Source organism: Catharus ustulatus, chromosome 23 (assembly GCF_009819885.2).
Source record: "Catharus ustulatus isolate bCatUst1 chromosome 23, bCatUst1.pri.v2, whole genome shotgun sequence".
NCBI lineage: Eukaryota > Metazoa > Chordata > Aves > Passeriformes > Turdidae > Catharus > Catharus ustulatus.
Window position 1 is genome coordinate 1,591,849 of NC_046243.1, and position 27,541 is coordinate 1,619,389.

A 27,541-nucleotide genomic window follows, 5' to 3' on the forward strand; every position below is an offset into this window, starting at 1 on the left:
TGACACAAACTATGGTCATTTGGAGACGACTGAACACTGGGGAGGAGCATAGTAAAAGGAAAAAGTTGGGAATAACAATAGGAAATAATAAATCTGGTGTGAACAGTCAGAGATCTGCCAGCAATGATTGGATCTAATGCTGCTCCTGCCCAGGTGCTGCTTCAGGGAGCCTATTGTCAGCAAGGTAAGAGAAATCAATTTACTCTTTGATCTGGGTTTATGGGAGTGCCAGCTTCCCGTGAAACTCACCACTCCCATAGTTAGCAAACACTTCCACACCTCTGAGCAGAAGGGAAGCCAGAGAACTTCTCCCAGTCCTGCTGCTCTCCAGAGCCCACAGCACCTCGGCAGCCCCGTGGTCTGCTCTGCACACCCAGCACCCCACAAACAGGCAAGTGCATTATCCCAGAGCTTTGGGTATGGGGAAGGGTTGGTGGGAGCTCTCTCTGTCAGTGCTCTTGTTCAGTTTTCCTCTCTTCTTGCAGACTTTAAATTAAAATAGCCCAAATGCACTATTAATATTGAGTGCACAAAGCTCTTTGTCTTTGAAATTATTCAAATGGAATGAAAGTAGGGTTAGATGGGATATTGGGAAGAAATTCCTCTGTGTGAGGGTGCAAAACTGAAATTTTTGATAAAAACAAGCAGAAAACAAAAAAGGATTTCTTTCTGATCCTCAAACACCAACTCTCCCCTGCAGACCAACAGGGTCTGCCCAAGGAGTTGGACTGGGCTCATTTCTCTCTATTCCAGTGGACATTTGACCCTAAAATGAGAATCCTCAGATTGTGCCAGCTGTATTCTCTCTGCACCATACCTGTAGCTCACCAGTAAAGGAGGATGAGACCAAACAACCGACAGCCCCTGCTTCTTCCTCTCCAAACGCTCCCTGTAACAACCCTGTGTAACTTCTGTCCCTGGGTAGTAGCGGTCATTACTTTGAAAATTTCTTAATAATTAAAGTAAAACTTTGTTACAACATCCTGCTTAAGCTGCAAAAGAGGAAGTTTAGCATAGACATCAGGAAAAAATCCTTCACTGAAAGAGTGATTGGTCACTGGAATCATCTCCACCACCAGTGAGGTGCTGGAGTAATCATCCCTGGATATTTTTAAAAAAAGAGAGGGCGTGGCACTCAGCGCCATGGCTTAGTTGATGAGGAACTGTTAGGTCACAGACTGGAGTAGATGATCTCCAAGGCCTTTTCCAACCTAGTTCATTCTGTGATCCTGTGCTATTATTTCAAGCAATTTTGCTTAATTTGTGTTGCCTTTTTCCGAAGGCACAAATTCCCTTGGCTTTGCTTCAAAACCTCCGCCACTGCAGAATGTTTAAGAAACTCACCAAATTCATCGCAAAAGAAATTGATCCAAATAAAAAATTGCTTCCTGTCGAGAGCATCGCAGACAATGAGCACTTCAGACCACTCTGTCTACTGACAAAAAAGAGAAAACCAGAAACAAGATTCCACCAAGCTCCCTATTACCAGCAGACAGGATTCACACTGCAGGATGTGCTGCTGCCTGGAGAAGATGGTGAAAGCATAGGTAAAGCCCAAATTTATCAAGATGAATTTATGAAATAATATATATAATAATTTTTCTACCATTTGTTGCTAAACACTACCAGCTTTCCTATGTGTGATTTACTTACTGTGCTGAGTCTGTGTAATCCTGCTCAAGACAACACATGGAATTATTTCAGAGTCTCTCCTTGAAGATTCTATCAACGTGACTCTCATAATAACCAGCACAGACCAAGCTGATGGAAGTTTCAGCATTTCATTTGACCCTGCAAGTGTAGATCTGAAAGGAGGTGCCTCCTTGTCCAAGGCATTTTCTGTCAAGCCACAGAAGAAGAAGTTATCACAGCAGTCCCTGGAGGCATTGGCAAAAAAAAGGTAAGGAATGAGAAAGAGAGCACACGCTACAGTCATCCCCCTCCAGCCTCCAGCCCATGCCTGGTTAACAACGGGATTTCAAAATCCCAAAACCAAGATTAAGACCTTGGTGCATGAATTTCCCCTAACTAGGCCAGGTTGACAGGGAATGGAGTCACAAGTTCCCCCCTTGTCCCTCCTCTTCTGCAGGCTTATCCTGGTTGTGGTTTGACCCTGGCCAAATGCCAGGCATTGACTAAAGTCCCTTACTCTCTCTCCCCTGATACAGCTGGTCAGAAGAGAGAAAAAATCGTATGAAGGGCTCATGAGTTGAATTAACAGCCTTGAGTAAATAGTCAAAAAGCAAACCAGGCTCAGCTTAGAGCTACAAAGTGAGTTTATTTCTAACAAAATCAAAGGATAATTAGAAATTAACTAAGCCTTTAAAAATATCTTTTTGTCCCCCAGTTCCTCCATCCTTTCCACCGCCAGCACCAGGTATAGGGCAGGGAGGTTTTGGTCAGATTGTCATCTGATCTTTTCTTCTGCTGCTCAATGAGAGGAGTCCTTCCCCTGCTAAGCTGTGGGGGTCCCTTCCCATGGGAGACAGTTCTCCATGAACTGCTCCAGTGTAGTTCCAAATCTCATGAGCAGCAATCCTGCCAGAACTGCTGCAACAGGAGTCCTTCCCATGGGCAACAATCCTCCCAAAACTGCTGTGGTGTGGCTCACTTTCCCAGTCCTCCAAGAGGTGGAGTCCTGCACCCCACCACGGGCTGCAGTCCTCCAAGGAGAGGCTGTTCCAGCTTGGGAGAAGGGGCCCCCTCTCCACTGGGTCTCCCACTGGATCACAGCCTCCTCCAGGCATCCACCTGCTCTGGCATGGGCACCTCCCCAGGGGCTGTGGGTGGATCTCTGCATCCCCATGGATCTCTAGGGGCTGTGGATGGATCACTGCATTCCCCATGGATCCCCATGGGTTATTGGTGGATCTCTGCATCCCCCATGGATCCCCAGGGGCTGTGGGTGGATCTCTGCATCCTCATAGATCCTGATGGGCTGTGGGTGGATCTCTGCATCTCCCATGGATCCCCAGGGGCTGTGGCGGGATCTCTATATTCCCCAAGGATCCCCAGGGTCTCTGGGTGGATCTCTGCATCCTCGCAGATCCCCATGGGCTGCAGGGGCACAGCTGCTTCACTGTGATATTCACCACAGCCTGCAGAGGAATCTCAGCTCTGGTGCCTGGAGCACCTCTTGCCCCTCCTTCTCCACTGATCTTGGTGTCTCACTGTTGTTTCCTTCTCATGTTCTCACCTCTTCCTCTCCTCTGGCTAGGAATAAACTGTGTCAAAAATTGTTTTAATTTTCTTCTGAAGTATGTTAACACAGAGGTGTTACCAACATCTCTAATTAGCCCAGCCTTGGCCAGCACCATGTCCATCTTCAGAGCCATCAAGGATTGGCTTTGCCAGACATGGAGGAAGCTTCTGGCAGCTTCTCACAGAAGCCACCTCTGTGGCCCCCTGCTACCAAACACCAGGCCATGGAAAACTAACACATCCCCCCAGATGTGTCAGCTCCACTTAGTGCTCCAGAAACCTTCCTAACCTTCTTCTTTCTCAGGAAAATCAACATGGATCATTCCTTCATCCGACAACTCCAGAGAACAGACATCGATCTGTACGTGGTCATTGAAATCCTCGAAGCCTCAGAGGAGACTGTCTACGAGAAATCCACCAAGGCAGACGGGGGCTTCAAGGCCAAATTTTACGCCACATTCTCTGCAAAGGTTTGGCTTCTCTCTCCTTCCTTCCCCAACACCTGTACCAACGTGTTCTAGCTGATTGTTTTCTTTCACCAGGGCAACAGAGAGAAGAACCAAACCATAGTCATACCCAAGGGCTGCACCTTGGTTTTCAAGACCATGCTGCTACACATTAGAGATGGAGAATGGGGTAAGTAACTTCCAGAAATGACCAACTCCTCCTCTCCAGAAACAGTGCAGAAGAGGAAGAACATTTTAGGAAGTATCACTCAGCCCTGCTCTGCCCTCAGCTGGTGTGCAAGGAGATGAGAAAGTGTGAGGGACAGAAATCAGCTGGGGAGGTCAGAAAACCCATGCAAGGTCAAAGAGCTACAGGGGAAAGATGCACTTTGATTAGAGGTCAGTAGAGAAATGAAAGAATGAGGCTTCAGATCTGTATTTCAGGAGCTGCAGCATTCCCATTCATAAATCAAACAGAGAGCAGAGTTTGGATTCTTTTTTTGTCTTTCTTTGCTCTTTTCACTGCCTTTTTCATTTCTTTTTCAGAAGAGAGACAAGGATAATAGAGGGTGGGTGACCACCACTAGAAAGGCTGGTATTCAACACCATAAACTGTCTTTTTTATTCTCTTTCAGAAGTGGATCATATGGAATACCAATCGAGAAGCCAAATTGAAGAAGGTGAGCATAAGTAACGTATTTTAGAGCTTTCACTTGCAGAACTTTTACCTGCTTTGGCTAAGAGGGAATCTCCCAACATAAAGCAAATCCCCTGGCGTGATTAGTCTCTACCCTGAGACATCACAACTGCCCAAATTCCAGATTGGTTCAAAAACACTACACAAGTGTTTCAAACTCTGAGAACAGAGATGACAGCCAACTCCTAGAACTCAAGTGACAGATTTGGTCTCAGTCCCGTTTGCAGTTCAATCAATGGGAAAATTACATGAAGTGGTGAGAGAAGTGGAATACCGCTGTCAAATTTTCTCCAGCTTGTCTCCTGATCTCCTGCTCATTGTCTTCAACACCATCAAAGCTGTCATGAGAGACAAGAACCTCCTTCAAGAGCTCAGCCAGAAAGTAAGTGAAGATTTTCTTACTCCCACAATTCATAAATACAGACACATCCAGGGCCACACCTCTTGCCCCATGACTCACCTGTCCTGTGCCACAACTGTCCATCCAAAATTCCCTCACTCAGCACATCTTGCTGTACTGGACAAGCAGCAGTCTCTGTCCATAGATCCTGACATTTTTTTTTCTTGTTCCCACAGATGGAAGATATTCCTGAGCAAAAGGATGGGTATGAGCTGAAAACTGAGAGCCCAGACTTAAAAGATCTGTTCAGCATCTTACAGCATTCTGCAAGAGATTGTCTCCTTCTGTTTGCAGGAGGAATCACCTACATCCTTGATGCTTTGCATGGTGAGGCTTTCAGACTTTAGGAGGGAAATCAAGGCAAGGATGACTCCCAGTCCTGCCATGCCCTGCTACCTTCCTCTCTCACTCCTCCTCCTCCTCAAGTGCAATCTACATCCATATCCCATAGAGGGGAGAGAACAGAAATCCCCTCCACACCCACACAGGGCTCCCTGCTCCCTCAAAGTGCAGTCACAGCTTCTGCCCAAGGACCAGCTCCAATCTCTGCTCTGCTCACCAGAGACACAACCCAAGCACATGGCTGGAGCTGTGTCTGGGAGGGTTAGATTGGATATCAGGGAAAGCTTCTCATCCCAGAGGGTGCTCAGGCACTGAACACATTCCCCAGGGAATGGTCACAGCCCCAAGGCTGACAGAGCTCCAGCAGTCTTTGGACAACTGTCCCATGCACAAACCGGGATTGTTGGCATTGTCCTGTGCAGGGACAGGAGCTGGACTTCAATTATCCTTGTAGGTCCCTTACAACTCCATATTCCATGATTCTGTGAGTAACAGCCAGATCACTCTCACTGTGAGGTGGCACAAATCAGTTCCATTCAAACATCAAAAGCACTTCCATCCAAATGGGCACTTTTTACAAGAAATGTTGACCCTTCCCCTCTTTACTCTTTCCCTTCTTGCTCACCAGTCCCATCCCACTACCAACCTTGGGGTGAGGTTTTGGATCCAAACCCAGTTTATTTCTGCAGAGTTAATGGATGAACAGCTGCTGCTGCTGCTGGAATCCTTGGAGAGGAAGATTCTGTCCCAACAGCTGAACCTGGTGAGAACACACATCACACTTGGCTCCTTTCAAGGGGGCACCAACATCTCCATAGTGATGTCACAACTTGACAACTGATTGAAATAATGATTTTGCTTTTTTCTTCTTTTTTAAAGGTTGCACAGCTACTGAAACATGACCTGGAGGATAAGATGTGTAATTTCCAAGTGGATGCCAGGCTGCTATCCTTCCCACACAAGGAGGAACAGATGTTAACTATGGAACTGGTGGAGCTGAGTGGAGTGCCGCTCCAGGAAGATGGATCAGCTGTCCCTAGGGATCAACCCTTCGAGGCTGTGGCAGCCCTGTTTGTGGCTTTGTACTTCCTGAATGGCTTGAGTAAGATCTGCCTCGCCTTGTCCAGGGAAACTCTCGGTAAAGAATCAGGAAATCCCTGCTGATCAACCAGGTTTCTCTTCCGATATCAGCTTGTTAATTCTCAAGGCTGCTTTGGCTGGGAAAAGCAAATTGAAGGCTGGAAAATTAATTCTTGATGCCATGATAGGCATGATATCCATGTGGATTTGTCTGTCTGTCTCCTCAAGAATACTGAGGTGTAATAGGAAAATCCACAAGCTCAATGAATCCCAGGCCTGCCACCAGTGCCCCATGTAACCCTGCTTCTCCCAAAATGCTGCTGCTGCTTCTGCAATCAATAAATGGGAAAGGGAAGGATAAAGGGAATGGGAAGTGTAGGGGAAGTGCAAAGGAAAAGGGGAAATGCAAAGGAAACGAAAGCCAAAGGAAAACAGGAGCAGTGATTCACTTACCCTGGTCTTTCTGTGCTTCAGTGGGGGCTCCATGAACTGCTGGTGCCAGGAAGGTGGGAAAATCCCAGAGGTTTCACTGAAACCTCCCTGAGATTCTTGAGGGACACCAGCAGCACTTCAGGTCAACACTCCAAATAGTGTCATTATCACTTTTTAAATAAAGAGCAGCTTCTTGCAAAGCAATTGCGTGTTTTGAAAGGGAATTTCTTATTTTTGTGTCCTATCACTCCCATGGCACATCCAACAAAATCAGGATAGAATCCATACCAGAAATTAGGGACACTTAGCCACTTCCTCATCCACTCACGCTTCATGCATACAATGAGATAGGATGGAAAATAATTATTGACTAACTCAAACCTTTTTCCATGCACTCAATGAAAGGTTTTCTTAGATGTTCGCAGCTCCACTGGGATTGCTTTTAAACATCTGTGCAACTCAGGCTGCTCAAGAGGTCACAAGTTGAGGCAAGGCATATCTTTAAGAGGATGTAGTTTTCTCCCAGGTCTACAAAAAAATATTTATGATTCCATGACTGCTAGCAGTTGGTGGTATATCCTACTTGGCTTTTTACATCCTTTCTGCCACTTGAATTTCAGCTCCAAGAAATCCTACACTGCAGTGAAAGGCAGCAAGGTAGCAACAATGATGTGCTATGGCTTGTCACACCCAAACCATGAGGTGGCCCAGCTCCCCACTGGGTTCTGGGAAAAGTGGGAACTTCATCCTCTACATCTGTAGAAGGTCAAGGTATCCACCAATCCTGCAACACATTCCAGAAGTCACACCATGCCTCAGTGCCCTGGGGTAATCCAGAATCTTCTTGTGCTCCATATCTGTCGGCACCTTGTCCTAGGTTACAATGTCAAGATGTGCCCAAAAGTACATATTTTATCTATCACCATCTTCATGAACTGTTGAAACCAGGTGGGGCAGTGATTCTTATCTCCATGGCAGATATCCTCTGCTAATGGGACATCTGTTAAAAAACAGGTGGGGCAGTGCTCTTTATCTTTCCCATGATCCACCCTTCCTTCTGGAAGATATCTTCTGCTAATGGGACATTGAGTCCCACTGCATGACGGATTAAATTACATCATCCCTCTGTGAGATGCTCCACCCAGTGGGAGGAGACAAGCATTTCACACCTAGATACAAACTGACTTTTGGAACACCAAAGCAGCCCTTACCCACTGCTTTCCAGAGCACAAAAGCTACCAGACCTTTCTACATAATCACTACTTTAACAAGACCACTTCATCTGGACTGTTTCCACCACCCTAACAAGTGGTTTGTCAGGTTGTATGCTGACTCTGCCAGTGTTTTTTCTGTTGTACTATTCCATGTGTTTTATTTGTCTCTTTTTTTCCTATTAAATTGTATTTCTGACTTGGAGTCTCTCAATGGTTTGGCTTTCAAACCAGCACACACTCAAAGAATTGTTATTGGATCTTCAACATCGTATAAATGAGAACACTGTGGCGGGGGGGACAAAGGTTGTTAGTGAGCGCCCATTTCAAATTACAGTAATTTCATGATCATAAGCCACACCTGATTATAAACCGCACTTCCGGGTGTCAGAAACTTTTCTTTCTTTGTCATTATATAAGCCGCACCGCATTATAAGCCGCACTTTCATTCACAGCGAGGATCCGTGTGCAACTTTAACTAAGTTGCCAATTAGTAACAGAACTGCGGGATCATGGGGTTTATTGTCTCTGCTTGGGGCTGTGCGGGCTCGACTCAGCGCTGCCATGCCGCCTCCGGGCAGGGGTCTTGGCCCCGCTTGGGGTGGGGAGGGCTCAACTTGGCTCAGGGTTGCACTTCTGGGCTGGCAAATTTCAGAACATTATTCATATATTGGCCGCTCTGGATTACAAGCTGCACTTCGGGGTTGGGACCAAAATTTTAGTCAAAAGGGTACGGCTTATAGTTGTGAAATTACTCTTCTTGGGTGGCTTCTGGCTGTTCTCCATGGTTGTATTTGCTTTGGGGGTTACTTGGTTTGTGTTCAGGCAAAGCCTTTCCTTCCTTATACTTTTTTGGATTCTCCTTTCATTTTCTTTCTCCTCAGCTCTGAGTGCTGGTGGTTTGAGCCGCCTTGGGGCTATCATCAGAAGAGGAAGAAGAGCAGCTGACTTGTGCTGAGGAGGCCCCACCATGTAAACAAGTACTACAGAGTGACAGGCAGAAGCCTCTCTTCACTGACAGATCACATCACACTTTACAGATTTCCTCTCACACTGGTCTTGTATCATTACCAGGGCAATTGTCACCTGCAGAGATCAAATCTCCTGTGATGGAGAAACAAATCCTGGTAAGAAGGCATTTCACAATTTTCTGCTTTGCTCTGCAATGAAAGACAAATGCTTATGAAAGGTTGGAAGCCTTCTCAGGAACTGGCAGCAGCCTGTCCCATCTTGTACTGGGCAGAGTCTCCTCAGCCACTGTCAGCACCATGCACGTATCCACGGCGTACGGCAGCCCCGGCTCCAGGACACTCAGAAAACCAGCAAGTCCTCCCAGCCTGGTGCTCCTCAGTCAGGGATCCTGACCTGGGAGTTGTTTTACAGAGCTACCAGCCTGACAAACAGTCCAAACCCTTGTAGGAAAAAGCCTCGAGAATAAACTAAATGGAGGGGTACCCATTCTCAAGTACTTTTATGTTTGAATCACTGTTCAATTTTGGGTTGTTTTTAGAAACTCGGTACTGGCCCTCGAGGAGAGGACAGCAGTGGGTTAACACATTAATATTCCTCCTTGTGACTTATGTTGCTTTAGTATTGCCTAGGATATCTTTTAAGTATGTGAGTGTTGGTGTGTCCATATCCTCCTTGGATGAGTTAAATCAGCTGAATGAGTTGGGAGGGTTTTTTAAAGGAATGTTGTGTACAAAGTTCTAGGGTTTTTTTCCCATAGCCTTCTTTTTGCTGTGGATACAGGAGTCTCATGTAGAGAACTTTGTAAAATATGTGTGAATATTTTTATTACTCCTTTGTACAATATTCTAAGAGAGACTAATAAAAGTGAAGTATTCAGGTAAAAAGTTGCACTTGAGTCCTGGAATCTTCACATGGAAATCTTTTGCTCTCATACAAGCATGGTAACATATCCAGGAAACATGGAATGCCTTGTGCTGGAAGGCTCCTTAAGGCTCATCCATTCCTGCCTCTGCCATGGGCAGGGACACCTTCCACTCTCCCACTGGGCAACCGGTACCAGAGCCTGACCAGCCTCACAGGGAAGAATTTTTTGTCAATACCACCTCCCGAGTTCATTTTTCCATTTTTAAAGGAGGGGCAACATTACCTGGTTCTATACAACTGAATCATGCAATGATGGAATGGTTTGGGTAGAAGAGACTTAAAGCCCATCCAGTCCCACCTACTGCCATAGGCAGGGACACCTTCCTGTCCTGTTTGGTCTGGGAGATTTCCAGCAATGGACTTACATCTCCTACATCTGTAGAAGTCCCAGTTTCCCACACCCCCTATAGCAGACTCTGCTCAATGACTAAAAAGGAAGTGTCACACAAGCGAAAATTGGTGGGAGCTGAAGACTGGTAATGAAAATATAAATATTCTGAACTGACCTCACAGCTTGGGAGAGCTCCCGACAAGCTACTGGTAACACCCAGAGATCTTCCAGCAAGGATCAGATCCAACACAGCCCCTGACCAGGAGCCGCTTCCGGGAGCTACTGTCAGCAAAGTAAGAGAAATCAATTTACTCTTTGCTGTGAGTTTCTGGTGGTGAGAGCTTCCTGTGTGACTGGGGAAGCTCCTGTATTTCACAAACACTTCCATACGTCTGAGCAGAAGGGAAACCAGAGAACTTCTCCCCAGTCCTGCTGCTCTCCAGAGCCCACATCACCTCAGCAGCTCCGTGGTCTGCTCTGCACACCCAGCGCCCCACAAACAGGCAAGTGCATTATCCCAGAGCTTTGGGCACAGGACAGGGTGGGTGGGAGCTCTCTGTCAGTGTTCCTGTTTGGTTTTTCTTCTTCACTTGGAGAAGGCTATTTGTCTTTGGAATTGTTTAAACTGAAAGAGGGCAGGCTCAGATGGGATTTGGGGAAGAAATCCTCCTTCTGAGGGTGCTGAGGCCCCAGAACACATTGTCCAGAGAAGCTGTGGCTGCCCCATCTGTGGAAGTGTCTATAACCAGGTTGTACAGAGGTTGCAGCACCTGGGAGACTGAAAGCTGTACCTGACCACAGCAGGGAGGGCAATGGGATGAGCCTTAAGGTCCCTTCCTACCATGGAAAACCAGTTTCATAAAACCATTCTGGATGGTCTGACTTCTCTCCCAAGCTCTATTCCGTAAAACACCAGAAAAGCAAAACTGAAATATTTGATAAAAACAAGCTGTGTCAGAAAACAAACAGCAATTGCTTTCTGGCCCTCAAACACCAGCTGTCCACAGCAGACCAAAAGAGTCTGCCAAACAAGGTTGGGCTGGGCTGATTTCTCTCTATATTGGGGCACATTTGCCCCTAAAATCAGCATCCTCTGACTGTGCCAGCTCTGTTCTCTCTGCACCATTACTGGGGTTCTCCAGGAAAGGGAGACAAGGACAAACAACCCACAGCTCCTGCTGCTTCCTCTCCAAACATTCTCTGTGACAGCCTTGTGAAACTTGTGTCCTAAGACAATGAGAAGGATTTTAAGTCATTATTTTAAAATCTTAAAGTCACGCTTTGGTACAATGTCCTCCTATTATGTTGAGTAAGTTGCCTTATCTTGTGTTTCCTCTTTCCCAAGGCACAAATCCACTTGGCGTTGCTTTGAAACCTCAGCCACAGAAGAATGTTTAAAAAACTCACCAAAGACATCGTAAATCAAATGTATCCATGCGATGAATTCGTCCCTGTCGAGAGCATTGCAGACAATGAGCAGTTCAGGCCTCTCTGTCTACTGAAAAAAAAGAGAAAACCAAAAACCATATTCCACCGAGCTCCCTGTTACAAGTCAACAGGGTTCACATTGCATGATGTGCTGCTGCCTGGAGAAGATGGTGAAAGCACAGGTAAAACGCAAATTTATTAATATGAATTTATGCAATACCATAGATAATGTTTTTGAACCATTTGTTGCCAAACATTATCAGCTTTTCTATGTGTGATTTACTTACTGTGCTGAGTCTGTGTAATTCAGCTTAAGATAACTTCTGGTATTATTTCAGAGTGCCTCCATCAGAGTCCCTCCGTCTGCCAATTCATTCTCAAAAAATCCAGCACAGACGAAGCTGATGGAGGTCTGGACATTTCACATGACCCTGCAAGTGCAGATCTGCATGGAGGTGCCTCCTTGTCCAACACATTTTCTGTCAAGCCACAGAAGAGGAGAATATCACTGGAATCACTGGAGGCACTGAGAAGAGAAAGGTAAGGAATGACAAAGGGAGCACACACGCTCCAGTCAGCCACCTCCAACCCACGCCAGGTTAAGAATGGGTTTTCAACAGCCTAAAACCAAGATTAAGACCTTAGGGCAGGAATTTCCCCTAACTAGGCCAGGTTAGACAGGGAATGGAGTCACAAGGTCCTCACTGAGCCTCCTCTTCTACAGGCTTATTCCCCCCACCCCCAACTGCCTCAGCTGCTCCTGGTGCTCCAAACTCTTCCTAATGTTTCTTCTTTTAGAAAAGTCAACATGGAACATTCCTTCATCCAACAGCTACAGAGAAGAGACATCAATCTGTACGTGGTCACTGAAACCCTCGAAGCCTCAGAGGAGACTGTCTACAAGAAAGCCACCAAGGCAGATGGGGGCTTCAAGGCCAAATTTTATGCCACATTCCGTGGAAAGGTTTGGCTTCCCTCTCCTTCCCTCTCCAACACCTGCACCAACATGTTCTAACTGGTTGTTTTCATTCACCAGGGCACCAGGGAGGACAAACAAACCATAGTCATACCCAAGGGCTGCACCCTGACTTTCAGGGCCATCCCACTACACATTAGAGATGGTGCATGGCGTAAGTAACTTCCAGAAATGACCAATTCCTCCTCTCCAGAAACAGTGCAGAAGAGGAAGAACATTTTAGGAAGTATCACTTGGCCCCTGAGCTACCATCAGCTTGTGTGCAAAGAAGTGGAGGCAGTGTAAGGAACAGAAATCATCTGGGAAAGGTCAGATATCCCATGCAAGGCCAAAGATGCACTTTGGTTGGGGGGCCAATGAAGAAAAAAAAGAAGGAAATCTTAGATGTATACTTCAGGAGCTGCAGAGCTCCTGTTGATAAATGGCACACAGAGCAGAGTTTTGGTGTTTCTTTTCCTTTCCTTCTCAGAAGAGCCAGTGAGGAATCTGAGAAGGCTGGTATAAAAAACTGTGCCTTTTATCCTCTTTCAGATCTGGACTATTTCCCAGAAGAAGCTGAGAAAAGTGCAGCGGATGTAACTAATGGTAAGTAATGTATTTTACTGCTTCCACTTGCACAACTTTTACCTGCTTTGGGTAAGATTTAATGTCTCTGTGTAAAACAAATCACCTGGAGTGATGCATTTGCATTGTCCCTGAGACATCACAGCTGCTCAAATTCTGTATCGCTTCAAGAACACTCACACAAGTGTTTCAGTCTCTGGGTTTAGAGCTGCTAATGAACTCCTTGAACTCAAGTCACAGATTAGTTCCTCTTCTGGTTTGCAGGTCCCTCACAAGGAAAATTAGTAAGGCTGAGGGAAGTTGAATTGTCCTTGAGAAATTTCACTGAACTGTCTCCTGACATGATGCTCTTCATCTTAAACACCATCAGAGCTGTCATGAGAGAAAACAACCACCATCAGGAGCCCAGCCAGAAAGTAAGTGAAGCTTTTCTTACTCCCACAATTCATAAATACAGACAGATCCAGGGCCACACCTCTTGCCCCATGACTCACCTGCCCTGTGCCACAACTGTCCATCCAAAATTCCCTCACTCAGCACATCTCTCAGGACAAGCAGCAGCCTATGCCCTCATATTCTGACATTTCTTTCCCTTGTGTTGGAGTCTGAAACAGAGGCCTCTCTGAGTTTCTTAGAGAGACATCAACAAGTTTCAGTGAGAGCTAAAAACATAGTCCTAGATAACAGTGTAGGAAACATGTCTTAAAAATAAGTCTCCATGAAGGCTCCAAAACATCGTGTTAGACATAACAAAAATACAGTATTGCTTACTTTTTTCAGATAGTACAGTTAAGTCATATGCATAGATTATACGTAAACTTTTGTACTAAGAAACTAGAATTCTAATAGGTTAAGAAGAAATGCTCAGATTCATGTTTTTAGCTCACTGGGTAATTTGTAAATAAGAATCTGTGCACTGGAGTGAGAGCCTCTCTCTCTCTCTGTCTCTCTCTCTCTGTCTTTCTCTTTCTCTCTCTCTCTTCTCTCCCCTCACTGCTATCATCATCACCCACAAGAAGCCAGAAGCTGCGACTGCAACTTAGACCTTCTCAGGGCCTTGCACCAGGAGCGGCTTCTACCTCTCATCGGGACTTTACAACTATTTGGGACTCTATGCCAAAAATTTTAGCATGGGCTTTAACGCTTAGGACTCTTTCCCTTTCAAGATTTATGTGCCTTTACAATAAACAACTTTATAGCAACTGATAACTAACTGTTCAGCTCTTTCAAAGAAAACAAAATCCCGAGAAATGGTGCCCTGTTTTAACTCATTATAAAAAGGATTTCAAGCTACTGACAGGCCTTCTCAAAGAACTGATTTAAGAGTGGTTTGGATGAATGCAGAAGCTCACAACTAAAAAGATCCTGAAGGTAAAGGAGAAAGCCAGCAGCCCTAACAATTGCTGAAAGAAGCAAGCACCAATAAATGGTGGACAAACAAGAAAGGATCTGGAACTTATAATCACCTATTTAAGGTAAAATTTGAGGTAATCCATAAAAATGGGGAAAAATATATCTAAAGAGCAGAAAGATATCTGTTTATTTAAAATCTTTATTGATTAAAAATAACTTCAATGTCCCAGATAAAAAGTTAAGAGATCTCTTAATATATGTTCAAAAGAATTTTCCAAATACAGATCTCGATTCTGCTTTAAGTAGATCTCTTTGGGATCAAATCGGTCTCAAATCTCTCGATGATACTACTCTAGGAGATAAAAAAGCCTCTTTGTTATTACCACCTTGGAGATTAATCACAGAATCTTGAAATAAGCCACTTATTAATTTCTCAAAGACAGAGACTTCTTCGCTGCCTTCTCGATTGCTGTTGCAATTTCTCGCGAGTTACTGCTACAGTGAATTTTTTCAGGTTCAAGCCCTGGAGAACCCACCACTGCTGTCCCCCGTAGCCGGGGAGAACGGCTCCGGGGACCAGCCAGCAGCACCATCATCGATGCTGCTCGAGTCGTGTTTCACGAGCGCAGGGGCCTCGATTTCCCCCCATGAGCCCCCAGCTCTGCAGCCACAGAGCGCTGGTCCCCGCAGCATCTGTCCCAGCAGCGCCCACCTCCACGGCACCGGTGGCTCTCTCAGCGCTGAGTGGCCTCCAAGCCACTGAGCTTCATTGAAAGCCCCTTCTGAATTGCTAGTCTTATGTTTTTTCCTAGTTATTATTATAGAAGTACTCCAGCAGCCAGTCATGTTCGAACCATCTCTATCCTGAAGAAAAGCTTCCAAGAGAAGAGCTGCTGAAGTGGCTTGATTTATTTCCCCTCATCCTGAATTAGGATTCTTTGCCTTTTTAAGACTGATGTGCATTTACAATAAACGACTTTATAACAACTAATACCTGTTCAGCTCTTTCAAAGAAAAAAAAATCCTGACCCCCCCATGTTCCCACAGATAGAAGAAATTATTGAGCAAAATTATGGTCATGAGCTGAAAACTGAGAGCCCAGATTTAAAAGATCTGTTCAGCACCTTACAGTATTCTCCAACAGACTGTCTCCTTCTGATTGCAGAAGGAATCACCTACATCCTTGATGCTCTGCATGGTGAGGCTTTGGGACTTTAGCAGGGAAATCAAGGCAGGGATGACTCCCAGTCCTGCCATTCCCTCCTGCCTTCCTCTCTCACTCCTCCTCCTCCTCAAGTGCAATCTACATCCATGTCCCATGGAGGGGAGAGAACAGAAATCCCCTCCACACCCACACAGGGCTCCCTGCTCCCTCAAACTGTGGTCACAGCTTCTGCCCAAGGACCAGCTCCAATCTCTGCTCTGCTGACCAGAGACAGGACCCAGGCACATGGCTGGAGCTGTGTCTGGGAGGGTTAGATTGGATATCAGGGAAAGCTTCTTATCCCAGAGGGTGCTCAGGCACTGAACACACTCCCCAGGGAATGGTCACAGCCCCAAGGCTGACAGAGCTCCAGCAGTCTTTGGACAACTGTCTCAGCCACACACTGGGATTGTTGCCGTTGTCCTGTGCAGGGACAGCAGCTGGACTTCAATTATCCTTGTAGGTCCATTCCAACTCCATATTCCATGATTCTGTGAGTAACAGCCAGATCACTCTCACAGTGAGGCTGCACAAATTTAAGGCTGGAAAATTAGTTCTTGATGCTATGATAGGCTGGATATCAATGTGGATTTGTCTGTCTGTCTCCCCAAGAATACTGAGGTGTAACAGGAAAATCCACAAGCTCAAAGAATCCCAGGCTTCCAACAGTGCCCCATGTAATCTTGCTTCCCTCAAAATGCTGCTGCTGCTTCTGCAATCATTAAATGGGGAAGGGAAGGATAAAGGAAATGGGAAGTGTAGGGGAAATTCAAAGGAAAAGGGGAAATGCAAAGGAAACAAAAATCAAAGGAAAACAGGAGCTATGATTCACTTACCCTGGTCTTTCTGGGCTTCAGCAGGGACTCCGTGGACTGCTGGTGCCACAAAGGTGGGGAAATCCCAGAAGTTTCACTGACACCTCCCTGGTCCCATCTTCCTAAGTTCTTTTAGGGACACCAGCAGCACTTCAGAGCAACACTACAAATACTCTCATTATCACTTTTTTGATAAAGAGCAGCTTCTTGATAAGCAATTACGTGTTTTCAATGGCAATTTCCTATTTTCGTGTGTTTTCGGTCCCATGGCACAACCGACAAAATCAGGATTGTAGCTGTACCAGAAATAAGGGACACTTAGCCACTTCCTCATCCACTCACGCTTCATGCATACAATGAGATAGGATGGAAAATAATTATTGACTAACTCAAACCTTTTTCCATGCACTCAATGAAAGTCTTCCTTGGATGTTCACAGCTCCACTGGGATTGCTTTCAAACATCCAGGCAACTCAGGCTGTTCAAGAGGTCACGAGTTGAGGCAAGGCATATCTTTAAGAGGCTGTAGTCTTCTCCAGGTCTACAAAAAAATATTTATGATTCCATGACTGCTAGCAGTTGGTGGTATATCCTACATGGCTTTTTACATCCATTCTGTCACTTGAATTTCAGCTCCAATAAATCCTACACTGCAGTGAAAGGCAGCAAGGTAGCAACAATGATGTGCTATGGCTTGTCACACCCAAACCATGAGGTGGCCCAGCTCCCCACTGGGTTCTGGGGAGGGTGGGAACTTCATCCTCTACATCTGTAGAAGGTCAAGATATCCACCAATCCTGCAACACATTCCAGAAGTCACACCATGCCTAAGTGCCCTGGGGTAATCCATAATCTTCTTGTGCTCCATATCTGTCTGCACCTTGTCCTAGGTTACAATGTGAAGATGTGCCCAAAAGTACATATTCTATCTATCACCATCTTCATGAACTGTTGAAACCAGGTGGGACAGTGATTCTTATCTCCATGGCAGATATCCTCTGCTAAGGGGACATCTGTTAAAAAACAGGTGGGGCAGTGCTCTTTATCTTTCCCATGATCCATCCTTCCTCCAGGAAGATATCTTCTGCTCATGGGCCACTGAGTCCCACTGCATGACGGATTAAATTACATCATCCCTCTGTGAGATGCTCCACCCAGGGGGAGGAGACAAGCATTTCACACCTAGATACAAACTGACATTTGGAACACCAAAGCAGCCCTTACCCACTGCTTTCCAGAGCACAAGAGTTACCAGACCTTTCTACACAATCACTACTTTAACAAGACCACTTCATCTGGACTGCTCCCACCACCCTAACAAGCAGGATGTCAGGTTGTATGCTGACTCTGCCAGTGGATTTTCTTTTGTACTATTCCATGTGTTTTATTAGTCTCTTTTTTTCCTATTAAATTGTATTTATGACTTGGATTCGCTCAATGGTTTTGCTTTCAAACCAGCACACACTCAATTGTTACTGGATCTTCAACACCCTATAAATGAGAACACTTTGTGGGGGGACAGAGGTTGTTAGCAAGCTCCCTTTTCAAATTACTCCTCTTGGGTGGCTTCTGGCTCTTCTGCAGTGGACTATTTGCTTTGGGGATACTTGGTTTGTGTTCAGGCAAAGCCCTTCTTTCCTTATACTTCTTTGGATTCTCTTTTCTTTTTCTTTCTCCTCAGCTCTGAGTGCTGGTGGTTTTGAGCCGCCTTGGGGCGAATTCCTCCAGCACCTGCCTCATGCCACCCAGTGGGACAGCCCCACTCCAAGCTGCTCCAACTCACCCACAGTGCCTGGCCACAGAGAGAGCATCACAAATGGTCCCAGCCCAGCCCTTGGCTTACCTGCTCTGAGGTCTCTTGCAAGGAAGGCAAAGTCCCTCCACCAGTTTTCTGCCTGATCTGGAGAGCTCCAGTTGGAACACCAGTCAGTCATTAGGCAGATAAGAGGAGCATGAGGGCTGGTGGAGGAAGACTGACACCACCCTTCCCTTTGTTCTCCAAACCATGTGCTCAGCTCTGGAGCTCCACCTGTTGGGGCGGATCAGGGGGTTGTCCCCAGCATTTTCTGGAATCTATTCCTTCTAGAGTGAGTTCAATGATTTGGCAATTTTGTATCTGGCACTTATTCAGAGTCATTCTTTGCCTTTTGCTCTTCTGCTGGTCAGTAAATTATTTCTTCACTTATCCATTAGTATCTCCTTCCTTCTCAGTGGGATGGAATTGCTTCAGCCCTTAAAGGGAGATAGTTCATCGCAGACTGTTCTCCTTTAAATTGTCTCAAACCAAGACAAATTTGGCACCCAAATTAAGGGGAAACAAGAGAGAAAGTGAAAGAATTATGAACTTTGTCCAGAAGACCTGGATTTCCAGTGGAGCCCTGAACGATAGAACGCCTTCAAGTAGATCATGCACAAGATTGCCCACACAGTAACCCATGAGCCAGGCAGGACAGGACAAGATGTGATGAACATGCTCTACACTGCAGCCACAGAGAATGAATGGTCCATTCTGGAGCCTCTGCCAGAAGATACCTTTGAACAATTGAGGTTGATCTCTCAGGTTCTGGAGCCAAGCATACTAAGGATCTAAGGCCAGCTACAGCCACACTGAGAAAGAGCTTCTTACAGCCTACAATGGGGTTTGAGCTGTGCCCTCATTACCCAGTGAGCTTGACTGGGAAACCCAAATCATCCTGAGATCTTGGAAGTCCGAGCAAATTGGCCCAAAGCTCAGAGGTTTGTGGTATCGTAAGAAGAAGAAAAGCCAGTGACGTGCTGGGGTGGTGTAAGCAATTACTGGAGAGTGAGAGGCAGTAGCCTCTCTTCACTGACAGATCACATCACACTTTACAGATTTCCTCTCACACTTGTCCTGTATCGTGATCAGGGCAATTGTCACCTGGAGAGATAAAATCTCCTGTGATGGAGAAACAAATCCTGGTAAGAAGGCATTTCAAGATTGTCTGATTTGTTCTGCAATGAAAGAGAAAAGCTTTTGAAAGGTTGGAAGCCTTCTCAGGAACTGGCAGCAGCCTGTCCCACACCATACTGGGCAGAGTCTCCTCAGCCACTGTCAGCACCACGCACGTATCCACGGCATACGGCAGCCCCGGCTCCAGGACACTCAGAAAACCAGCAAGTCCTCCCAGCCTGGTGTTCCTCAGTCAGGGATCCTGACCTGGGAGTCGCTTCACAGAGCTACCAGGCTGACAAACAGTCCAAACCCTTGCAGGAAAAAGCCTGTGGAATGGAGGGCTACTTATTCTCCAAGTACTTTTATGTTTGAATCACTGTTCAATTTTGGGTTGTTTTTAGAAACTCGGTACTGGCCCTCGAGGACGGGACACATTAATATTCCTCCTTGTGACTTATGTTGCTTTAGCCTAGGATATCTTTTAAGCATGTGAGTGTTGGTGTGTCCATATCCTCCTTGGATCAGTTAAATCAGCTGAATTAGTTGGGAGGGTTTTTTAAAGGAATGTTGTCTATAAAGTTTTAGGGTTTTTTTCCCATAGCCTTCTTTTTGCTGTGGATACAGGAGTCTCATGTAGAGAACTTTCTAAAATAAAGTGTGAATATTTTTATTACTCCTTCGTACAGTATTCTAAGAGAGACTAATAAAAGTGAAGTATTCAGGAAAAAGTTGCACTTGAGTTCTGGAATCTTCACATGGAAATCTTTTGCTCTCATACAAGCATGGTAATATATCCAGGAAACATGGAATGCCTTGTGCTGGAAGGTTCCTTTAGGCTCATCCATTCCTGCCTCTGCCATGGGCAGGGACACCTTCCACTCTCCCACTGGGCAACCAGTACCAGAGCCTGACCAGCCTCACAGGGAGGAATTTGTTGCCAATACCTTCCCCCCGAGTCCATTTCTCCATTTTTAAAAGAGGTACAACATTACCTGGCTCTATAAAATTGAATCATTCAATGATGGAATGGTTTGGGTTGAAGAGACTTAAAGCCCATCCAGTCCCACCTGCTGCCAGGGGCAGGGACACCTTCCTGCCTAGTCAGGTCTGGGACACTTCCAGGCATAGGCTTACATCTCCTACATCTGCAGAATTTTGCGTTATCTAAAGTCCATATAAAAAACTCTGTTCATGAAGAATGACACAAACTATGGTCATTTGGAGACAACTGAACACTGGGGAGGAGGATGGTAAAAAGAAAAAGTCGGGAATTGCTGAGGATTTCAGCGAGGGAAGAATGCAATCAATCAACATGATTGGTAAAGCATTGTTCACTTTATTGCTCTTGTCATTCATTATTATACCCTCGCTAAAAGCGTACAGCATACTTGCTTTATTTCATTGGCTCATTGTGTATTCAGCAGGCACATGATTGGCTAAGGCAAGGCAAGCAAGAGGGGGTTCTTTTTTTGACATGTTTGGGACACATTCCCTCAACCACAATGATTAGGACACATTCTCTCAACCACAAGTTCCTCATTTACATCCTGTGTCTAGCTTGCAGCTGTCTCAAGACCAAGTTGACCTTGCAACATACGTTATACTCAGCACTTAGTCTCAGCCATAAGGCACTCCAATGAAACTATAGCCTTGTTCAATTAACCATTCCCCAACAGGGAATAACAATAGGCAATACTAAATCTGGTGTGAACAGCCAGAGATCTGCCAGCAAGGATTGGATCTAATGCTGCTCCTGCCCAGGTGTTACTTCGGGGAGCCTATTGTCAGCAAGGTAAGAGAAATCAATTTATTTTTAGTCAGAGTTTGTGGGCGTGCCAGCTTCTTGTGAAACTCACCACTCCCGTAGTTAGCGGATATTTCCACACCTCTGAGCAGAAGGGAAGCCAGAGAATTTCTTTCAGTCCTGCTGCTCTCCAGAGCCCACAGCACCTCGGCAGCCCCGTGGTCTGCTCTGCACACCCAGCACCCCACAAACAGGCAAGTGCATTATCCCAGGGGAGGGTTGGTTGGCTACACGGGACGGTTGGTGGGAGCTCTCTCTGTCAATGTTCTTGTTTAGTTTTCCACTCTTCTTGCAAACTTCCAAATAAAACAGCCCAAATGCACTACTAACATTGAGCACACCAAGCTGTTTGTCCTCAGAATGATTCAAATGGAATGAAAGTAGAGTTAGATGGGATATTGGGAAGAAATTCCTCTGTGGGAGGGTGCTCAGGCACTGCCACTGGCCAGCCCAAATCTCCAGGCTGGATGGGTTTGGAGCAGCCTGGGATAGTGGAAGGTGTCCCTGACCATGTTAGGGAGAGGAATGGGATGAGCTTTAAGGTCCCTTCCCACCCAAACCATTCTGCATTGCTGAATTTCCCCTCTCCAGCTCCATCCTGTAAATCACCAGAAAAGCAAAATTGAAATTTTTTTATAAAAACAAGTTGTGTCAGAAAACAAACAGGGTTTTCTTTCTGACCCTCAAACATCAACTCTCCCCTGCAGACCAAAAGGTTCTGCCCAAGGAGTTGGACTGGGTTTATTTCTCTCTATTCTGATGGATATTTCCCCCAAGAAGCAGCATCCTCAGAGTGTGCCAGCTGTATTCTCCCTGCACCATAAGTGGAGTTCAACGGCAAAAGAGGATGAGCCCCTGCTGCTTCCTTCCCAAGCACTCCCTGTAACAACCCTCTGAAACTTCTGTCCCTGGGTAATATCAGTCATTATTTTGAAAACTTCTCAATAATTTAAGTAACACATTGTTACAATGGCCTGCTTAAGCTGCACAAGAGGAAGTTTAACAAAGACATACAGAAAAAATCCTTCACTAAACAAGTTCTTGGTCACTGGAATCATCTCCACCACCAGTGAGGTGCTGGAGTAATCATCCCTGAATGTTTTTTAAAAAAAGACAGCACGTGGCACTCAGTGCCATGGTTTAGTTGATGAGGAAGTGTTAGGTCACAGACTGGAGTAGATGATCTCCAAGGTCTTTTCCAACCTAATTCATTCTGTGATCCTGTGCTATTATTTGAAGGAATTTGGCCTAATTTGTGTTGCCTCTTTCTCAAGGCACAAATTCCCTTGGCTTTGCTTCAAAACCTCAGCCACTGCAGAATGTTTAAAAAACTCACCAAATTCATCGCAAAACAAATTGATCCAAATAAAAAATTTGTCCCTGTCGAGAGCATCGCAGACAATGAGCACTTCAGACCACTCTGTCTACTGACAAAAAAGAGAAAACCAGAAACAAGATTCCATCGAGATCCCTACTATCAGCAGACAGGATTCACACTGCAGGATGTGCTGCTGCCTGGAGAAGATGGTGAAAGCACAGGTAAAGCCCAAATTTATCAATATGAATTTATGAAATACTATATATAATTATTTTTCTATCATTTGTTGCTAAACACTACCAGCTTTCCTATGTGTGATTTACTTACTGTGCTGAGTCTGTGTAATCCTGCTCAAGACAAAATATGGAATTATTTCAGAGTCTCTCCTTGAAGACTCCATCAAACTGACTCTCATAATAACCTGCAAAGACCAAGCTGATGGAGGTCTCAGCATTTCAATTGACCCTGCAAGTGTAGATCTGAAAGGAGGTGCCTCCTTGTCCAAGGCCATTGTTATTAATGCACAGAAGAAGAGCATATTACTTCAATCACTGGAGGCACTGAGAAAAAAAAGGTAAGGAATGAGGAAGGGAGCACACACGCTACAGTCATCCCCCTCCAGCCTCCAGCCCATGCCAGGTTAACAATGGGGTTTCAAAAGCCTTAAACCAAGATTAAGACTTTAGTGCATGAATTTCCCCTAACTAGGCCAGGTTAGACAGGGAATGCAGTGACAAGTTCCACCCTGACCCTCCTCTTCTGCAGGCTTATCCTGGTTGTGGTTTGACCCTGGCCAAATGCCAGGCATTGACTAAAGTCCCTCACTCTCTCTCCCCTGCTACAGCTGGTCAGAAGAGAGAAAAAATCGTATGAAGGGCTCATGAGTTGTACTAAGAGCCTTGAGTAAATGCTCAAAAACCAAACCAGGCTCAGCTTAGTGCTACAAAGTGAGTTTATTACTAACAAAATCCGAGAAAAGGATAATGAGAACTGAACTAAGCCTTTAAAAATACCTTTTCGTCCCCCAGCCAGTCCCTCCTTCCCACCACCAGCACCAGGTAAAGGGCAGGGAGGTTTTGGTCAGTTTGTCACCCAAGGTTTTCTTCTGCTGCTCAAGAAGAGGAGTCCTTCCCCTGCTAAGCTGTGGGGGTCCCTTCCCATGGGAGACAGTTCTCCATGAACTCCTCCAGTGTAGTTTCTAATCTCATGAGCAGCAATCCTGCCAAAACTGCTGCAACAGGAGTCCTTCCCATGGTCAACAATCCTCCCAAAACTGCTGTGGTGTGGGTCATTTCCCAGTCCTCCAAGAGGTGGAATCCTGCACCCCACCATGGGTTGCAGTCCTCCAAGGAGAGGCTGTTCCATCTTGGGAGCAGGGGCCCCCTCTCCACTGGGTCTCCCACTGGATCACAGCCTCCTCCAGGCATCCACCTGCTCTGGCATGGGCACCTCCCCAGGGGCTGTGGGTGGATCTCTGCATCCTCATGGATCCTGATGGGCTGTGGGTAAATCTCTGCATCCCCTTGGATCCCCAGGATGGATCCCCAGGGGCTGTGGGGGTATCTCGATATCCCCCGTGGATCCCCATGGGCTGCAGGGGCACAGTTGCTTCAGTGTGGCATTCACCACTGCAGAGGAATCTCAGCTCTGGTGCCTGGAGCACCTCTTGCCCCTCCTTCTCCACTGATCTTGGTGTCTCCATGTTGTTTCCTTCTCATGTTCTCACCTCTTCCTCTCCTCTGGCTAGGAATAAACTGTGTGCCAATTTGTTTTAATTGTCTTCTGAAGTATGTTATTGCAGGAGTCTTGTCAATATCTCTAATTGGCCCAGCCTTGGCCAGCACCATGTCCATCTTCAGAGTCATCAGGCATTGGTTCTGCCAGACATGGGGAAAGTTTCCGGCAGCCTCTCACAGAAGCCACCTCTGTGACCCCCTGCTACCAAACACCAGGCCATGGAAAACCAACACATCCCTCTGCTGCATCAGCCACTCTTAGTGCTCCATAACTTTCCTAACCTACTTCTTTCTCAGGAAAATCAACATGGATCATTCCTTCATCCAACAACTCCAGAGAACAGACATCAAGATATACGTGGTCACTGAAATCCTCGAAGTCTCAGAGAAGACTGTCTATGAGGAATCCACCAAGGCAGATGGGGGCTTCAAGGCCAAATTTTATGCTGCATTCTCTGCCAAGGTTTGGCTTCACACTCCTTCCTTCCCCAACACCTGTACCAATGTCTTTTGACTGGTTGTTTTCCTTCACCAGGGCAACAGAGAGAAGAACCAATGCATACACATACCCAAGGGCTGCACCCTGGTTTTCAAAGCCATCCTGCTACACATTAGAGATGGAGAATGGGGTAAGTAACTTCCAGAAATGACCAACTCCTCCTCTCCAGGAACAGTGCAGAAGAGGAAGAACATTTTAGGAAGTATCACTCAACCCTGCTCTGCCCTCAGCTGGTGTGCAAGGAGATGAGAAAGTGTGAGGGACAGAAATCAGCTGGGGGAGGTCAGATAACCCATGCAAGGTCAAAGAGCTACAGAGGAAAGATGCACTTTGATTAGGGGCCAGTAGAGAAATGAAAGAATGAAACCTCAGGTCTGTATTTCAGGAGCTGCAGAATTCCCATTCATAAAGGACACAGAGAGCAGAGTTTGGTTTCTTTTGTTTCTCTTTTCTTTGCTCTTTTCACTGCCCTTTTCTTTTTCAGAAGAAGAGAGACAAGGAGAAAAGAGGGTGGGTGACCACCACTGGAAAGGCTGGTATACAACACCATAAACTGTCTTTTTTATTCTCTTTCAGAAGTGGATCATATGGAATACCGAGCGAGAAGCGAAACTGAAGGTGAGCATAAGTAACGTGTTTTAGAGCTTTCACTTGCAGAACTTTAACCTGCTTTGGCTAAGATGGAATCTCCCAACATAAAACAAATGACTAGGAGTGATTTGCCTCTACCCTGAGACATCCTAACTGCCCAAATTCCAGATTGGTTCAAAACCAATCACAAAAGTGTTTCAAACTCTGAGTTTAGAGCTGCTAACGAACTCCTAGAACTCAAGTGACAGATTTGGTTTCAGTCTGGTCTGTAGATGAATCAACTGGAAAATTAAAAGTGCTGAGCGAAGAGGAATACCGCTGTCAAATTTTCACCAAGTTGCCTCCTGACCGCCTGTTCATTGTCTTCAACACCATCAAAGCTGTCATGAGAGACAAGAACCTCCTTCAAGAGCTCAGACAGAAAGTAAGTGAAGCTTTCCTTACTCCCAAAATTTATACATACAGACACATCCAGGACCACACCTCTTGGCCCATGACTCACCTGTCCTGTGCCACAACTGTCCATCCAAAATTCCCTCACTCAGCACATCTTGCTGTACTGCACAAGCAGCAACCTGTGCCGTCAGATCCTGACATTTCTCTTTCTTGTTCCCACAGATGGAAGATATTACTGAGCTAAATGATGAGTATGAGCTGAAAACTGAGAGCCCAGATTTAAAAGATCTGTTCAGCACCTTAGAGCATTCTGAAAGAGATTGTCTCCTTCAGTTGGCACAAGGAATCACCTACATCCTTGATGCTTTGCATGGTGAGGCTTTGGGACTTTAGCAGGGAAATCAAGGCAGGGATGACTCCCAGTCCTGCCATTCCCTTCTGCCTTCCTCTCTCACTCCTCCTCCTCCTCAAGTGCAATCTACATCCATGTCCCATGGAGGGGAGAGAACAGAAATCCCCTCCACACCCACACAGGGCTCCCTGCTCCCTCAAAGTGTGGTCACAGCTTCTGCCCAAGGACCAGCTCCAATCTCTGCTCTGCTCACCAGAGACACGACCCAGGCACATGGCTGGAGCTGTGTCTGTGAGGGTTAGATTGGATATCAGGGAAAGCTTCTCATCCCAGAGGGTGCTCAGGCACTGAACACACTCCCCAGGGAATGGTCACAGCCCCAAGGCTGACAGAGCTCCAGCAGTCTTTGGACAACTGTCTCAGCCACAAACTGGGATTGTTGGGGTTGTCCTGTGCAAGGAAAGCAGCTGGACTTCAATTATCCTTGTGGGTCCCTTCCAACTCCATATTCCATGATTCTGTGAGTAACAGCCAGATCACTCTCACTGTGAGGCTGCACAAATCAGTTCCATTCATACATCCAAAGAACTTCCAACCAAATGGGCACTTTTTATGAGAAATTATCACCCTTCCCCTCCTCTTTACTCTCTCCCATTCTGCTCACCAGTCTCATCCCATTATCAACTTAGTGTAAGGTTTTGGATCCAAACCCAGTTTATTTCTGCAGAGCTAATGGATGATCAGCTGCTGCTGTTGCTGGAATCCTTGGAGAGGAAGATTCTGTCCCAACAGCTGAACCTGGTGAGAACACACATCACACTTGGCTCCTTTCAAGGGGGCACAGACTATTTTCATTCCAGCAACATCTCCATAGTGATGTCACAACTTGACAACTGATTAAAATCATGATGTTGCTTTTTCATTATTGTTCAAAGGTTGCACAGCTACTGAAACATGACCTGGAGGATAAGATGTGTAATTTCCATGTGGATGCCAGCCTGCTCTCCTTCCCACACAAGGAGGATCAGATGTTAACCATGGAACTGGTGGAGATGAGTGGAGTGCAGCTCCAGGAAGATGGATCAGCTGTTTCTTTGGATCAACCCTTCGAGGCCGTGGCAGCCCTGTTTGTAGCTCTGTATGCCCTCAAGCTCCTGAGTGGCTCCAAGTAGGACACACCAGGCCCTGCCCAAGGAAACCCTCTGTAAAGCATCAGGAAATCTCTGCTGAACAACCACCTTTCTCTCCCAATATGATTGTTGCTAATGCTCAAGGCTGCTTAGGCTCACGTAAGCATATTTAGGGCTGGACAATTAATTCTTGATGCTATGATAGGCTGGATATCAATGTGGATTTGTCTGTCTGTCTGTCTCCCCAAGATTACTGAGTTGCAACAGGAAAATCTACAAGCTCAATGAATCCCAGGCCTGCCAGCAGTGCTTCAAGTAATTCTGCTTCCCTCAAAATGCTGCTGCTGCTTCTGCAATCAATAAATGGAGAAGGGAAGGATAAAGGGAATGGGAAGGGCAGGGGAAATTCAAAGGAAAAGTGGAAA

The 27,541-nt window shown here is 45.9% G+C and overlaps 3 protein-coding genes across 3 annotated transcripts; all 3 read left to right on the forward strand.

Moving 5' to 3' along the window:
* Window positions 1-1,312: 1,312 nt before the first annotated feature.
* LOC117006385 (gasdermin-A3-like) lies at window positions 1,313-6,302 on the forward strand. The gene is made up of 8 exons (XM_033078794.2): window positions 1,313-1,547; window positions 1,705-1,900; window positions 3,506-3,671; window positions 3,744-3,837; window positions 4,548-4,726; window positions 4,921-5,071; window positions 5,776-5,849; window positions 5,966-6,302. Exons 1-8 carry the CDS (start codon window positions 1,328-1,330, stop codon window positions 6,248-6,250), a joined length of 1,365 nt encoding a protein of 454 aa, XP_032934685.1. The 5' UTR covers window positions 1,313-1,327; the 3' UTR covers window positions 6,251-6,302.
* A 4,149-nt stretch (window positions 6,303-10,451) lies between these two features.
* On the forward strand, window positions 10,452-17,331 carry LOC122149445 (gasdermin-A-like). Its single transcript, XM_042779915.1, has 9 exons — window positions 10,452-10,539; window positions 11,382-11,646; window positions 11,803-12,004; window positions 12,263-12,428; window positions 12,501-12,594; window positions 12,972-13,025; window positions 13,269-13,420; window positions 15,405-15,555; window positions 17,267-17,331. The coding sequence occupies exons 2-9, from the start codon at window positions 11,427-11,429 to the stop codon at window positions 17,329-17,331; spliced, it is 1,104 nt and encodes a 367-aa protein (XP_042635849.1). The 5' UTR covers window positions 10,452-10,539; window positions 11,382-11,426.
* Window positions 17,332-21,213: 3,882 nt separating this feature from the next.
* LOC117006257 (gasdermin-A-like) lies at window positions 21,214-27,523 on the forward strand. The gene is made up of 10 exons (XM_033078633.2): window positions 21,214-21,288; window positions 22,369-22,633; window positions 22,791-22,986; window positions 24,446-24,611; window positions 24,684-24,777; window positions 25,224-25,265; window positions 25,499-25,662; window positions 25,857-26,007; window positions 26,714-26,787; window positions 26,922-27,523. Exons 2-10 carry the CDS (start codon window positions 22,414-22,416, stop codon window positions 27,156-27,158), a joined length of 1,344 nt encoding a protein of 447 aa, XP_032934524.2. The 5' UTR covers window positions 21,214-21,288; window positions 22,369-22,413; the 3' UTR covers window positions 27,159-27,523.
* The last annotated feature ends 18 nt before the right edge of the window (window positions 27,524-27,541 follow it).